The sequence below is a fragment of the Notolabrus celidotus genome, chromosome 18 (genome assembly GCF_009762535.1).
Source record: "Notolabrus celidotus isolate fNotCel1 chromosome 18, fNotCel1.pri, whole genome shotgun sequence".
In the NCBI taxonomy this organism is placed as follows: Eukaryota; Metazoa; Chordata; class Actinopteri; order Labriformes; family Labridae; genus Notolabrus; species Notolabrus celidotus.
In genome coordinates this window covers 18014813-18030789 of record NC_048289.1, presented here as the reverse complement: position 1 = coordinate 18030789, position 15977 = coordinate 18014813, and the positions used below count along the sequence as shown (strand labels likewise).

General features: G+C 38.6%; 2 protein-coding genes across 4 annotated transcripts in view; one reads left to right on the top strand and one right to left on the bottom strand.

Annotated features, from left to right (window-relative positions):
• Window positions 1-15977, top strand: part of nrg3b (neuregulin 3b) — a 554663-nt gene that overhangs the window by 1101 nt on the left and 537585 nt on the right. The window lies entirely within an intron of this gene.
• Window positions 5381-15977, bottom strand: part of gfra1b (gdnf family receptor alpha 1b) — a 48079-nt gene continuing 37482 nt past the window's right edge. The window contains exons 9-10 of one of the 2 annotated variants that reach the window (XM_034708527.1): window positions 10232-10279; window positions 5381-7665 (exon numbers count right to left, since the gene is read on the bottom strand). In XM_034708527.1, the coding sequence (XP_034564418.1) occupies window positions 7516-7665; window positions 10232-10279 (198 nt within the window). In that variant the 3' untranslated portion in view covers window positions 5381-7515. The remainder of the gene's footprint in view (window positions 7666-10231; window positions 10280-15977) is intronic. The other variant, XM_034708526.1, reaches the window with a different exon arrangement.

The following is a 15977-nucleotide window of genomic DNA, read 5'->3' as shown; positions in this document are numbered from 1 at the left end:
ACAAGACCAGTTGTGATTCTGTATCCAGCTTATTTATAATAATAATAATCCCTCCAAATTTAAATAAATAATAAGACCCAACATTATTTACTATGTACGTTAAGTTACATCAGTAAAGAGAGAGAGAGAGTAGATCAAACATAACTGGCTGCATATAAGATTTTAATGTTTGAAGTGTTTGCTGTATGTTTTTGTTGATTCTTACTGTTCTGGTTTTTGTTTTTAACTCTGTAAAGCACTTTGAATTGCTCTTTGTATGAATGGTGCTTTATAAATCAACTTGCCTTGCCTTGCCTTGGCCAGGCAGTGGTGTATTCAGGCTGTTTGAGGGGCAGTGTCGAACCCCCCCAAAAAATGGGCACCTCTTTCAAACACCTGGTACTCACAGTTTAGCAGAAATGTATGGGGCTCCAGAGAAGGCAATTTTTTTTTTAAGTTATATTTTTGGCTTTTTTGCCTTTATTTGATAGGACAGCTGAAGAGAGACAGGAAACGTAGGGAGTAGAGAGTGGAGGAAGATATGCAGGAAATGGTTACGGCCGGGAACCGAACCGGCGACCCCTGCGACGAGGACTGTAGCCTCTGTATGTGGGGCGCTTAGACCACTAGGCCACCAGCGCCCCAGAGAAGGCAATTTTTAATGATTTATCTACTGAAGTGGAAACCAAGGGGGCACTTTGGTGCATTTTCTTTCGGACGTGATGGCACCAGGGGGCACATAGCTCAAGGGCAGTGTCATTTTTTTGTCTTCAGCATAGCAAGCTCATATTGTTACATTACACTCCAATTCCAATACACCATTATTCAATACATCAATATTTTGTCCCACCTCTACTAAACAGCAGTCTATTTTCTGCTTCTTGCCTGATGTATGGAGCCAGAGGAATAACCAAATGGCTGCTGTCTACCTCTATTTTCCACTCTTACTATCACCACTACCCAGTCATTTCCCCCTCAGTTTGGTGTATTCTTGTTGAAACCCACAAGCTTGGAGCCTATTTCCCAAACATCAACTCTAAACCTTCTTCATTTTGACACAGTAAATCTTTTTAATTGGAGTTGTCTGCTTGCTGATATCAAATAGCCTGCAAACCGAATGTTTACTCAGCTAGAGTCACCTAAGGTATCGTGTGTAACGATTAGCCACCAGCTGGGTGAACACCTCTCCATGAAGGACAAAGCCACTGTGTCAAGGTCTCAGGTTGAGCTGCTATAAGCGGTGCTCCCCTCCAAAATACAACCTGTGTTTGTGTAGCAGTGCTTGACAGAGCACATGTGACAAATATGACATTATGCAGTGTGACAGCTTATTAGTGCGTTCTCTACTGAGTGGTTGTAAGCTGAAAAAGTCATTTTGAAATGTTCAAAGAATAACAATGACTTATTATACACATGGGTAGAAAACAAATGGCTCTCAGCAGTTTTAAAAGAGAAGCTGCCGCAGAGTCTCACGTGCTCCAGTAATTACTTTGATTGAGAACAGCTGGTGTCATATTCTCCTGTTTGCCCTTTGTGGAAATGGAGCTCTCCATGGTGCTGAACTGCTGGCTAAGTGGCATGATAGTCCACTGTAATGTGCTCAGTATTACTCATGAGAATGAAGCAGTTTCTCAAATAAGGGCCTTATTTTTTAGTGTATTTTTTAAAGTCTTTAGTAAATGAATATGGACATTTAACAAGAGGTAACTTGAGTATAAGAGGGAATAATTGATATTCATAAGCATCTTTAACCAAGCTGCCTTGCCAGTAAATATGCAATTAGTGACAAATCTTTTTTTTAACATCACACAAATTCACATTGAATGTGAAACATTAATGGAGGAGTTTGAAATATTAGGAATTATGCTTATTTATTATTTGACAGAGAATTGAATAGGGCTGCAAAGGGGTGGAAAATGTACTGAAAGTTTCCAGTAAATTTCCAAGGGAAGTTAGGCTAGGGAATTTTGGAAATATTCCAACCTGGAAACTTTCCATGGGAATTTGTGGGAATTAACTGGGAATTGAGGGTAATTTAATGGTAAGGTATCATATCCAAGCATAAATATTTGTTTTGCTATAAGCGGACATCCATCCAAAATGAAAGTCATCTGTGCATGTGATGGAGGAATGCACAGTGCATGTAGGGGGCGTGGTCTCAATAGCCCTGCAGTAAGCAGTGTGCTATGTGCATGTGATTGAGGAATAATTCAACTGTACTTGCATGACAAGATTTTAAATGTGAAATAATTTAATTTTAAAAGGATTAAAATGTGAAATTTAGTGATTAATTGTGATAAATAAATAAATAAATAAAAAGTAGTCATTTGTCAGCCCCAGTTAGAATACAGTCAGATTGTTTCAAAATGTAACATTACTTAACACATTTTTTAAAACAAAGATGTCAGCAATTTAACATTTAGTTTTGTTTTGTTTTGGTCAATTGCCGAGCAGGAAAACCAATCATCAACTAAAACATAGACCAAACACTTACTGTAAGTGCCTGAGAATCATATAAGTATTATTATGTTGGATGAAGCTCGGCCATATACTCTACAGTTTACTGGCCATATGAAATGGAAGCTAGTAATATTTTTATAGACAGAGACTTAAGCGATCAAACCAGGAGCAACACAGGTTAATGTTCCTCTCTACAGCCAGTACATTAAAAGGTCATCTTCTCCAGCTTATTTACCCAACTCCACTTTTCCATCCATCCAAGATTTTCAAATGTTTTTCAGCAGCTTCCATCTCTTCAGTCAAGTAGAGCTTATAGCAATCAACAAATAGCCTTATCATCTCTTATCTTTGCCCTCTCACAGCCCTGGAAAAGATGTGAGGGGAGGGATCTCAAAGAAAACAGATGGCATTGAAAGTTTACTGTGAAAAGTCAGGCACACCCTGACATCTGGGCACAAAGAAAAAAAAAAAAGAAGTAATAAAGCGAAATTGCAGCCACTATCCTGGTTAATGGAAAAGGTGAAATCCAGAGAGTAGTTTGGGGGTGCTGAAACAATGTTGCTGGAGAGGTCAGATTTGCTGATGTAATTAGATGTGATTCCTACCAGGGAGTTCAGCCATGATTGAACTCTTTTATCAGTTTGCACTTTAATCTATGCCACGGGTGAACATTTGGATTGAGTAGACCTGCAGTGGTTTTACAGACATGGGAGGGGGAGACTCAACACATTATCTCCTTGTCCTCTGGGCTTTATGGCAAGGCAACAGTAAACCTGGCGAGTAATAGTATTTATCATAGGTTTAATGACAACCATTCAGTCTCCAGGCTTCAGCCGACTATTATGTGCACTGCATTCTTAAAAACCTAAACAGTCCAACTGTTATGTCACTCACGTCTCTAAATGTTGCAGTGCTAAAAACGGAAGGGGAACAGTTTGGAGATTGGATATATCGAGTAAACAGTGCTGTGGATGATTTTCTGTCCTTTTGTAAACAAATGTTTAGATTCAATTTTTTTTTATAAAATCAAACCAGATAAACATTGACTTACATCAGGAAGTGCAAGGACACTGACAAGGACACTAGCTTTCTGGCAAGGAGGTTGATAAGAAGATTAAATACCACACTCATATCAGTCTGCTGATAAAAACGTACAACCCACAGTCAGTTAGCTTAGCTTAGCACAAAGACTTTGAAAAAAAGGGAATTACTTGTCTTTGTTGTGATGGGAGGTGACAAAATCGGTTTACTGATAAACGTCTTGGCTTGTAACGTGACAAGTGGTCCAAGCCAGCTACACACGCACACACAAACACACACACCTAAACGTGTTACAATACCCTGTTTATGGGTTTTCTGTATAGACTGTATAAATATTAGACGTATTATCAGCAAGGTCACCCATCTGTTTCTGAAGCGCTGTTTTGAAGCCGATCGTCAGCAGCAGCCATATTGGAAATGTTGAACTCAACCTAGCTGCTGTCGAGCTAATGTGAGGTAAAGAGGCGGGCTTTGAGCCTCCGAGCCAACAGCTACAGTGTGCTCGCCTGTGTATCAAGTCGAATATGCCTCTCATAATGGAAAACTCGCAATCTTCTTCAATATCTTGTGAAGTGAATTTATGTGTGCTGATCGAGAAATGGGCTATTCAGACTACTTGTACTACTTGTACTTGTTTTTTGTACCAGCCTGTAATCATGTTTATTTCTGCTGTAAAGTTCGGCTTTTTTGAATAGATGTGTATGTGGTTTCCGGTACTTCTGTAGCCAGCCTCAAGGGAATATTGAGAAACTGCAGTTCTAAAACTTCCGTATTTGCTTCAATTCTCACGGTCGGACGTTACCGCTTGATTTGTGCTAAATCTAGCTAGCCAGCTTCAAGTATACCTAACAAAGCCCGACAGATATACCGCTCTGTCAGAATTATCATCCTATAACAGATATATTGATATCGGCTTGTATTAGGATCTGCACTGGTACCGGGTCACATGCAGAAAACAACACTTCCATTGATTGGCCAACAGTTGTCTATGTTATTGGCCCAGCAAGTACACTTGGCTTCATAGTTTTACAGCATTCCCAACCATTACTATATAAGCTTAATCCCTAAAGACTCAAAAGAAGAACTACTAGAAAGCTATGAGCAGCCTATCACAGCCTGAATAGTTGATTTTGACACAAGTCCAGATTCTGACATGGCAAATAGCCAATCACAGCAAAGAATTTTGGAGTGGCACCTGTGGTGATCAATCAGATTCCAATCGGGATGGAATGGAATCTCTGGATGGCCAGCGATCATGGCAAACATTGACCTGTCAATCAGCTTCAGTATCAGTGTCAAGGATTCAGTATCGGTCCATCTTTTGACAATCATCCCAACAAGAAAGCAAACAGGACATTTCGCGAAATGTTCAATGTTGTTTTTAAAGTTCTTATTTTCTGAGAAACATGTTTTATCTAGTCCCAAAGTATCACACTTCAGAGGTAGCATACGTTGGAATCCCTCCAATCACTACACCTTCCTTCTGTATCGGTTCAAACAGACACTCGTCATTTCCATCTCATGCATAACACGAGGAGGATATTTTGGCTCTTTCCATTTTCTGACACGTCTAATAAATCTCCGACTCTCCCGCTAGGTCAAGCACTCCATCACTGTGCCAAAACAGGTGGGCCGTATTCTTGTGCGAGACGTGTGTCCCCCCCTTCTCCTGTCCACTGAGCAGTCTGTCCTTTTATAGGCTGCGTCCTTGTCCTCCTGTGTCACTCGCACCGGGACTGATGTGATCTGACTGACAATGCAGCCAGTGTCTGCCATGTGCTATTTTCTAATCCCTGATATTTGCTGAAACAACAGATGATGAAGCAATGGGGTAAGAAATAATACAGCTCCAAAAGTAGAATGCATTGATTGTTGTTCGATTTGTAAAAAACAGCACAAGTCACCGTCCATCATTTTTATTTCAAAAGTTTGGCAAACACTGAACAGATGACCAAATTTAAAGTGTTCTTTTATGTCCACTTGCACAGAAAGGTTGTCTTTAGGGATGCACCGATCCGATCCTGGTATCGGATATCGGCCAGATCAGACTGAAAAAGCTAGATCGGATATAGGTAACATGGGGCAGAGATATAGTGCCGATCCATTTGGCAGATCTATTCATCTCAGTTCTATGCTTTTTCTGTGTTTACAATATCTATTGGTTATGAAGATTAACTCACCAGACTGCTGGTACACATTTATAATCTCTTGAATAATGATACTGTCAGTTTAAAAATGTTTACTTTATTTTGGTTTACAAAGTCAGAAAAGCCTGAAGTTGCCAAAACATGATTATATCCTCACATTAAGGATTAGAGATTGTTAAAGCAATACTGGGATTGGATCGGCTAGTATCGGTATCGGCAGATACCAAAGCCCAGGTATTGATATCGGTATCGGGACCTCAAAAGTAGGATAGGTGCATCCCTAGTTGTCTACTATGTAAGATGTCTCCAAGTTTATGCCAGTCTTTATCTAGATAAACAGTGAAGTAGTACTTTCCCATTGAAACCCCTTTTGACCTTTTCATAACAACCATAGCAAATCTGATACACAATGTATGAGGAAGTGCATTGTAATAACTTCAGCTCAGATGTCTAGAGTTTAAATACATGGGGGTGGTTTCAACAGACACTTCAAAAAATTGGCATTGATTTTTCAAAACAAGACTTCAGTGTCCATTGTCATTGTGTTTTACATTCCTTTAATGTCTTTGATAATTATGGCGTTTTTAACTGTATAATAAGTGTTTTTGTCTTCACTCCTCCATTTACATCAGCAGTAATTACTAACCATTAACGTCTACTGCCTTTTGTCTCTTGGCATTTTCTCCACTTGTGGGTATGTACACATTCTTTTATAAACCCCCCGTCCCTTTGCTCCCTACCAAGACCAATTAAAGTGACAAAATAAAATCAATTAGGGGCGGTCTGTGAAATCTTTATCAAGCCTTCAAAATACAACTTTCTGTAGGACAAAGGAATACTTTTAGAATAGCTACTTTTTTTTACCATGAAAGACACTTCTGTTAAGTCTTTATGTTGTTGCTGCACAAATAGTTCAATATTCCTGACGAAAATACTGCTTTAAGATAGCATTATCCACTAAGCTATCGAAAATGAATCACACAATAAAGTCATTTTTGACTCACCACAGGAGTAAAGAACCATACCCAGTCACATGTTACTATCATAGCTATGACTGGCAGGTAAGACTGGCAAGATTCAGTCATCAAATACTAACATAGACTCTCAAAAACATTAGACAATATGTTACAAGCTAGCGGCAGCTTTACATCATAGAGTTTCACTTCACTTTATGAATCATATGTACAAAATGTTATCTTGGAGGCGATGTGATAAAACCACAAACCACCATAACAAACATATCTACAAAACTGATCTACAGCTAGCATCAAACGTGTTATTTTATTGTTACTTTGTTGTAGCTGATGTGTATTTTTCCTTTGAGGATACTCTGACAAAATGTTATGGGCTTTTAAATGATGCATTATGAATGTTATTCCTTATTCTTTGAAAATTGTAGCATATTTATAGAGCAACACTTTTAGATCAACATATATTTTCTTTTTTTTTTTGAGTTCGTTGGCAGCATAACTACGCAGATGATAGTCCGCTTCATCCTCCAGACCCTGTTCGGCACATTGGCAGTCCATTCATTGAGATGTGCTCTGATCACACTCGTTCCAAAGAGGTGAATTTATGCAAATGATTATCAGATCACAGGGTTTAACTCCAAGTCTGTTCCCAAGTGTGAATCTGGTTCTTGAAGTCACCAAATTGCCCCCACAAGACAAATGAGCCGATATCTCAGAAACAGCTTTAGCAGGTCTGTTGTCAGTCAACACGTACTCCTCAGATTAAAGCCAAGTTGTCTTTGATTACCGTGCCCTCAGTGCCCTCTGTTTGCTCATTTCCATTTCAAGAAGAATGTCACACTTTGGCAAAAAGTGGAAATTAAAAAAAAGTTGATTCACTTCTGGAGATTAGAGTGTTGATCCGTACTCCTCAGATCCTACAAAAGCTGGAAACCTTCAAGACTAGATACCATTGGTGTTAAAGCAAAGGCCAGTGCCAAGATACTTGAGGGTGGAAGGCAGGTGAGTTTGAGTGCAGAGCTTCGAGCGATGGCATTTGAGTCCATGGACTCGTCCAGTTGATGGTTCTGAGGAAAAATATCAAAGGGTTAGTGTTCCAAGAGTGGGAAAAAAACATGAAAAACATCTTAAGATGGATACCTCGTCTTCGCGGGTTTAAATGTGACTCTGAAATTGTAAGGGTTACAAATGTGTAACTATGAGGAAACAGAGATATGTTCTGTATTCACTTTGCTACTGCATCTGATAAATGATACATTTTGTTTAAAACCTAAAAGGCTAAATATTTAACAAATAAAATTTCGTAAACAGGAGGTTAGTTGGCAAGGTCAGACATCACAGGAGTTTGGTCGGCAAAACTAGGGTACAGTCCCAATGGTAACCTCCAGTGTTGGAAAAATAAAACAGAAAAGTTCCTTGAGTGTCCACTTGAGACTGGCTTCTGAAGCCAATGAGACCCTATTAACTCCTCCTGTTATGTTTGTTTCTCTGGAACAGCAATAATGTTCATGGGTCAATTTGACCCGGGGCATATTCAATTATCCAAAAGTGTCAGAACCCCAAAAAATCCCAATAAACATTTTTTTTAAATCTAATTTTTAACTCCATTACTAACCATTTAAATCAAGATTTGGTCCATTGGTGTTTTTTAATCCTCACAGATCATGGTTCAATGAGGACATTGGAAAGCCCTAAATACAAATACAATAGTTTTACATGACATGGATTTCTGTTTATAATATTTTACATTTTGATTTTTTATTAAGTGATGTTGATAAATTAACATGACACCTCTTCTGTCACATGCTGCCCAGATGTTTATGCTGCATTTAGCTGGTTTGGAAGGCATATATTACCTAAAATAGACTTTAAAAGGGGTCAATTAGGCCAGGAATTATGCGTAATTACACAATTAGAGTTATGTCTGATTTAACTGACAGGTGGGCACATAGTGGCTGTTTGCAAGGAAGCTTAAGGCTCACCTAAACTCCATCTCTTTGCTGGTTCCTTGATAAGTTGAAAGTTAGTTGGAGTCAGTGCTTCCAACATGGCGATCGCCACCGTTTGGTTTCACAATGCCTCTTTGGAGACCAATGTGTGACATACCTTTAAACAGGCTATTTGTGAAATTAGCAGTAACAGTTGATGTCACAAGTAATGTGTAATGAAGGTAATGCTTCTTTAAAGTTATGGAGTGTACTTAAGTTACGCTAGTCTCATATCATATAATCTATACATTTGCATGTTCAGACACTTAAACATCAGCCAGCGATTTGGCACCAATTATGTCTAGGCTGTAGGGCAGCCACCTGCCACTCTGAGGCTGTTGCTCTGGTTAATGTCTACTGCCATTGTGCTATAATAAGGGTTGCAAAATTCTGGGAATTTTCAAAGTTGGAAACTTTCCATGTGAATTTATGGGAATAAACAGTTATAAACCAGAACTTTACTGAATTGAAGGTTGGCTCTTAATAGGGAACTTAAATATAGTTGGGGAAAATATATTTTAACATAATCCTGACTAAACAACCAGATTTCCTGCAAGTACAGTTGAATATCTATTCCATTCCTCAATCACATGCACATAGCACACTGCTTACTGCAGGGCTATTGAGACCACGCCCCCTACATGCACTGTGCATTCCTCCATCACATGCACAGATGATTTCTATTTTAGATGGATGTCTGCTTATAATAAAACAAATATTTATGCTTGGATATGATACCTTTTCATTAAATTACCCTCAATTCCCAGTTAATTCCCATACATTCCCATGGAAAATTTCCAATTTGGAATATTTCCAAAATTCCCCAGCTTAACTTGCCATGGAAATTTACTGGAAAATTTTCGAAAATTTACTGTAAATGTTCCACCCCTTTGCAACCCTAGCTATAATGCTGTATCACCCAGATGTAAACAAGTACAGGTGTCAGATGGCCTCTCGTAATGCGGTGCGGTGCGGTTTGGGATTGTTTTGATCCGGAAAAATGGAGATCCAGTTGTATGTCAGTTGTGTGTAGTTAAACTGGCACAAAACCACTTGACTGGCAGTGCTAGCTCTGATAACTTTAGCCACAGTCAGTAAGCCAATTTGACTTTGTATTACTTTTTTTTCTTAAATTAACCACTTTGTGTCGACAGTTATACAGCACATTTATTTTTGCTGTTTGATCTAGGAGCATTCACAACTTGTGGCACTGAGAACTAGCTGTAAATGTGTTGGAGTGGATGAAAAAGCCCTTTGATTAACATTTAATTTTGACTTTTCTTTTTCTCAGTCAAATGTGAAAAACACTTGAAGAGTTCATTTGCAAAAACAGTTAACTCACTTTTGAAAAATTTAATTTTTTTTCAAAAAACATTTTTTTAACCCTATCTTTTGGTATGATCAGTCAACTGAGGTTGGGTGGCTGGCTCAAAATGATCAGAGATATCTTGAAAATGTAACTTTTTCATAGGAATCTATATAAAAAAAAACATGTTTTTCGAAAATGTGTTAAAACGGAGTTATCTGTTTTTGCAAATGAACTCATCACTTGGACAGAAACTTGACTTGTGTAAAAATGCATGAGTGTTGCTTTGATTTAGGATACTGAATGTTGTATTGTAAAGACAAAATTGACAGTTCTTACCACGCATAGAGACGTATCCACGGTTACATTTGACACCAGTTTTTGAGCCTGGAATAAAGAAAACAAATAGTTGAAGCACATTAACTTATTTGCCTTTCAGTCATGATCACATACTGTGTGATGCTGATGTGAAAATGCTTTCACTTTAATGTCTATTTGGCCCTTGTTGATTTTGTGTAATAAAGAAATTGACTTTCCCTTGAAGTAATATTGTGGCTAAAGGAAGGGCATAGTGTTAAGAAACACTGGGTCAAATAACATTATTACTGCATCAAACCAAATCTCCCACCTTCTGCCCGAGCAGTGCAGCACAATACAAATACAAATACAATAAGATTTATGGTAATCCCTCCAGTGCCCTCGAATTCCCAAAGATTAGACCTGCGTGGACCTCTTCCTATAATAACTCTCCTCCAGCAAGATGTGTACACTTAAAGTGTTTGTGTAAAAGTTAGTGTGTGTGTGTGTGTGTGTGTAAGATGGAATGTTTGTGCCAGCTCAAGGTTATGACACTTTAATACATTAAAACTTTTTTTCAGACTACTCCGAACCTCTTCAGCCACACATACAAATAACCACACACATTTATTTTACACACACATAAACAAACACAATCTCATAGATACAGAGATGGAGCAGAGAAATTGATAAAGTGACTCCACAGTGGTTAGGGAACATAATAAAAACACTGCACACACTGGTTCTGAAATAAAAAGAAGTGTATGAAGCAGGATTGTAGAGAAGAATGATTAATTGCTCTGTGGGAGGTCTTTGCTCTGGGTGGGTGATATATTATATTATCGCTATTTAAAGCCAATATGATGGATAGTCTCTCTAAACTATGAGATATCATCTCATTTAAAAAAAACCAGTACGGCTCTATATTATTTATCTAAGGAGAATTAATATAGGTCTGAAATAAAAAGTTCTGCAGCACCTGTGCGCAGCTGTTAGCAAAAAACTTGCAGTTTGTTTAGTTAAATGTCAAAATCAGCACATTGAAATGATTTCCTACAAATCCATTTGATATTTCACAACTTGCTTTCAATTTCCATGTCATTATCTCCAGCTGCTATGATCTTCTCTGTTTTTGAGCCATATCAGACATTTATGCGATTGAGGACTTTAAAGATTTGTGCATCATGGTTAAACAGAAGCTGAATTAAAGAAGGTAGATTTTATAAAATGTCACTGGAGATAATAAGGTAACCACATTGGTCAATGACGACCAGTAGTTTTTATAATGAACCTTTGGATCTTCCTTTCTCTGCAGGTCGTTCTTACTCAAGAATATGAGTTGTTAAAAACTCATTTTATTTTTATTAACATCATATTTTCTTTCTGTTATACCTTCACTTGGAGAGGATGGGACTGTGGATAGCACAGGAAATTAGAAGAGAGAGCAGGAAAAGGGCTGCAGGTTGGAGTTGAACACTGTTCACCTACTTAAGGACTATAGCCTCTTTACATGGGGTGTGCAACTAAACAATGGGCCAAACCGGTGGGTATTTATATTTTCGGGGGCTTTTGTGTAGGGATGCACCGAAAATTCGGCCACCAAAAATAGCCCAAAAGTGCATTTTCGGTTTTCGGCCGAAACACTTTTATCACTGAAACAACACGGTCGAAACAGAATGTTGTGGTGACGCACTGCTAAATAGGCCAACTATGTGTATGTGTGATATAAGTGAAGTGGCAGGTAAACATAGTAGCGTAGCAGAGTGATATGTGACAGACAACAACATAGATTGGACCCCCCTCCTCTCTGTGTTACCCTCTGTGACACTTCAGTGCAGAGCCACTTGTCAGCTGCAGCACGTGATGCAGGGATTTTCATCTGTTGCCACGGCTCTACCTGCTTCAAAGTGTGTTAAAACTCGGTTTTCTAAAGCATATATATATATATGTGTGTGTGTCAATTTTGTAATTAATTCATTCTTTGAAGCAGTAATATTAATTTATGCTATCGAATGCCTTGATTTTAGTGAGGTTAGTTATAGCCTGAAATGCAATGGAACAAATAATTGGCATAATAATTTATTTCAGTGTTTCGGTTTTTGGGTTTCGGCCTTGGTTTCCTCATTTTCGGTTAGCGGTTTCGGCCAATAATTTTCATTTCGGTGCACCCCTACTTTTTTGTCTTTATTTGATAGGACAGCTGAAGACAGACAGCAAATGATCGCAGCTGGGAGTCGAGCCGGCAACCTCTGGGACAAAGACTGTAGCCTCTGTATTTGGGGTGCTTAGACTGCGAGGCCACCAGTGTCCCATCCTGTACATGTATAAGTTACGATATGATACGGTACGATACAATACGGTAATGTATGATAGGGTAGGATACTATACAATATGGTACGGTATGATATTTGATATATTACGAAACAATTAGGGATGTACACAATGAATCGATTATCGAGTAATTGATTGTTAAGAAATTACTCGAAACACGCATTTTTGTTTTCAATTTTCCGTCACGTGGAACAAACATCATGTGGTCTCATATTACACTCATCTATCAGGGAGGTGTTTTAAGTTTAAAGCATGTTTCGAGGTGAATCAGCTGTTAAAGGTTTTGCGCACAGCAGAGACGCTCAGCTGGCGGCTGCGGCTGTGCGTCAGGTCTCCACTCGCGCTCTTTAGGATCAATGTGCAACTGCTGCCAACAACGACACGGGCACGAAGGTTGACAACTTTAAACAGGACATTTCTCCACCTTTAGATACAAAGCCACCAGACTGGTTAGAATTGCTGGTACACTATGTTTGCAGACCAGCAACATCAGAGCCGCCTGGGCTTTTCTGCTGCTGGACTGATTATGACCCTGTTGCGGCTGACACCTGATCAATGACATGTTTATTTTTCTCATAAGAACGAGTAAACAGAAAACTGGACTCTGTGAGTCTGAAGTATTTTCCTGTTAGTATTATGAGCCTTTACTTTTATAAGAGTATGTCCGCGTAGAATATTTTTACATGAGCTTGATTGTTGATAATCAGTGTTAAACTTGTACACATATTCAATATTGTCAGTTATATGCATTTTGTTGCTGTAGAAAATATAATTTAGGGGGAAAAAACGTATTTTGCATTGTTTTTGACGTAAGTATAATAATGTTTTTTCTTATTGATTAATCGATAATTGATCGTTAACAGGGGAAATACTTAAAATGTACATCCCTAGAAACAATACATGATACGTAGCCCATAGTAATGAAAGCGTCATGATAAGGCAACACTACCATGATGTATATATTGTAAGAAAATCATACAACTACATGACAGGATGTTTGATAAATTGAAAAATACAAAAAAGCAAAGTGCAGGATTGGTTTAATTTCACTAAGATTAATTCATTAAAAAAAATAGGCATAACATCTAAATCTACACTACAGAACAGCTGTTAGTTTGCTGTAAAAATGTACATTTCTTTAAAAAAACAAGGCACATTTTAGTGCTTGTCAGGCATAACCAGCATGTTATGTAAAACCTGCTCACATTTTATGCTCCAAATAGAAAAACAACATGTTTTTATGTCAACCTGTATGACTGTATCAGCTATAGCGGTATTCGCTGTGATGTCAACATCTTTTCTGACAAAAATGACTCATCCTGCTTTCTTGGAACCATCAAAGTATTACTTATCGTGAATAATGTTGTGGAAAATGTAAAGAAAATGCTGTTTCATCAGTGTGCCTTAAATCAACTTGCTTGACACCTATCCCTTGGCAGTGTTTTCAATATAACTTATTACCTGTTAAACTGATGGTCTTTTTTGTTTTTGTAGCTTACATAGGGGGCATTACTATAAATGTCAGTCTGTTTTATAACCAGTTAAAAACTCCTCACTTTATGAACTTGTAGCGTACCAATGCTGAAGATTATAGAAAACAAGTTTAACCTTTATCTGGGGAAAGTAGTTGGAAAAAAAATCCCATCAGTTAGGATTTATATCAATGCATAAAGTGTGTGTAATGCTACTAAACAGCACTGACATCTTTATTTTTTTAACCATGAGCAGAAACTAACATTCAAGTTAATCTGGGGGACCAAAAATGTGGCGCTGCCTTGCAAAGATACTGTGTCCAACACACACACACACACGCTCACGCGCACACAAGCAGACGCTCTCCCCCTGTGGGCCATTTCTGATGTTACTGTGGCAACCAATTAGCTTTGACATGACAGCTTTGGAGACGGTGACTCCACACTGACGTCTCATCTTTCTGCCCAGGAGGGGGGATTCTGCTCATGCCGTCATAAAACCATCCCTGATCCCTCAAGGTGACAGAGGCAGACTTCTGACACTCAGACAGAAGCTTGGGATAGATCTTTACCTGATTTTCATTCTTTCTTTTTTGCCATTTTGAACTTTCTTAAGTTTTTTGGTGGTTCTGATGGCTGTAAAACTTTGGACAAAAAGCCTAGAAATTCCCCTAAATATTAGTTACCCTGGGAAATTATGTTGTCTTTGTTTTTCTTCAAAAACAACAGGACATATTTTTTGTGTGTATACAGAAGATCAACCCTAGAGTGCAAACAAAACACTGGGCTACACCTAGGGCTGGGCGATAATTCAATATCGATAATTATCGTGATCAAATTTGTCTCGATATCGTGTGAAGTGATGTATCTGGGAAATTTAACACAGGAAAATATACAAAGCAAAGACATGTACCTGGTTGAAATACTATTGCTGGTATCAAAGAAAGCTATAACAAGAAAGTGGTGCAAGGAGGACCCCCCACTCTGGGTTGGACTGGGTTGGACTGGTTGGACATAGTTGAAAAACTACAAGATATGGAGAACTTTACAAACAATTTAAGACTTCAACAATCTGCCTGCCAAGGAAATTGAAAAAGTGGACTGACTTTATAACCCATCCAAAAGTCTGAAAGGAAAGGACTATTTTAAAGGAGGTTAAACTGACGTTTGTACATCCCCAAACCACTGGAAATGTTAATATTGCCCAGCTCTAGCTACACCTCAACATCACCTCTTTGCTGGTTTCTAGGAGGGATGTACTGATCTGATCCTGGTATCGGATATCGGCTAGATCGGACTGAAAAAGCTAGATTGGATATTGGTGACAAAGGGCCGATATGTAGTGCCGATCCATATGGCAGATCTATTAATCTCAGTTCTATGCTTTTCTGTGTTTACAACAGCCATGTGCGTCTCCTACGTCATCAGTGCCGACCGGTCTGTGCATTTTTGCCCGGTGGAGCATGATGGAGGATAACTACAGAGGCTCTGCAGTTTAGGTGCATGTCACGCTTCTTTTGCTAACAACTCCGCCAGAAACTTGCAACATGTGCAGCGGTAATGTTTCCACGGATGGCAGTCGCGCTGAAAAATATAATGGAAGCCCAAAGGAGGAAGTTTTCGTCAGCTGTAGCCGACTGCAAATAAGCAAGAAACCTTCTATTAATGGATTAAAAGTGTGAAAAAACAGACAGGTTATGGATTTAATTGTTCCGGATCCTTGAATTGTATCGGTATCGGCAGATACCAAAGCCCAGGTATCGATATCGGTAGCGGGACCTAAAAAGTAGGATCTGTGCATACCTAGTTTCTAGATTTGCAAGAAGTTAGTTGGAGTCAGTGTTTCCAATATGGCAACCACCAGTAGGTGTTGTTATTGATACCATGTATTAGTGATAGGTAATGATTTTCAAAATATTTGAATATTTGTTCACTCAGTAAAAATCGAAGTTACTCCCAATATTTTCTCTTATTAAAAGTAAAAT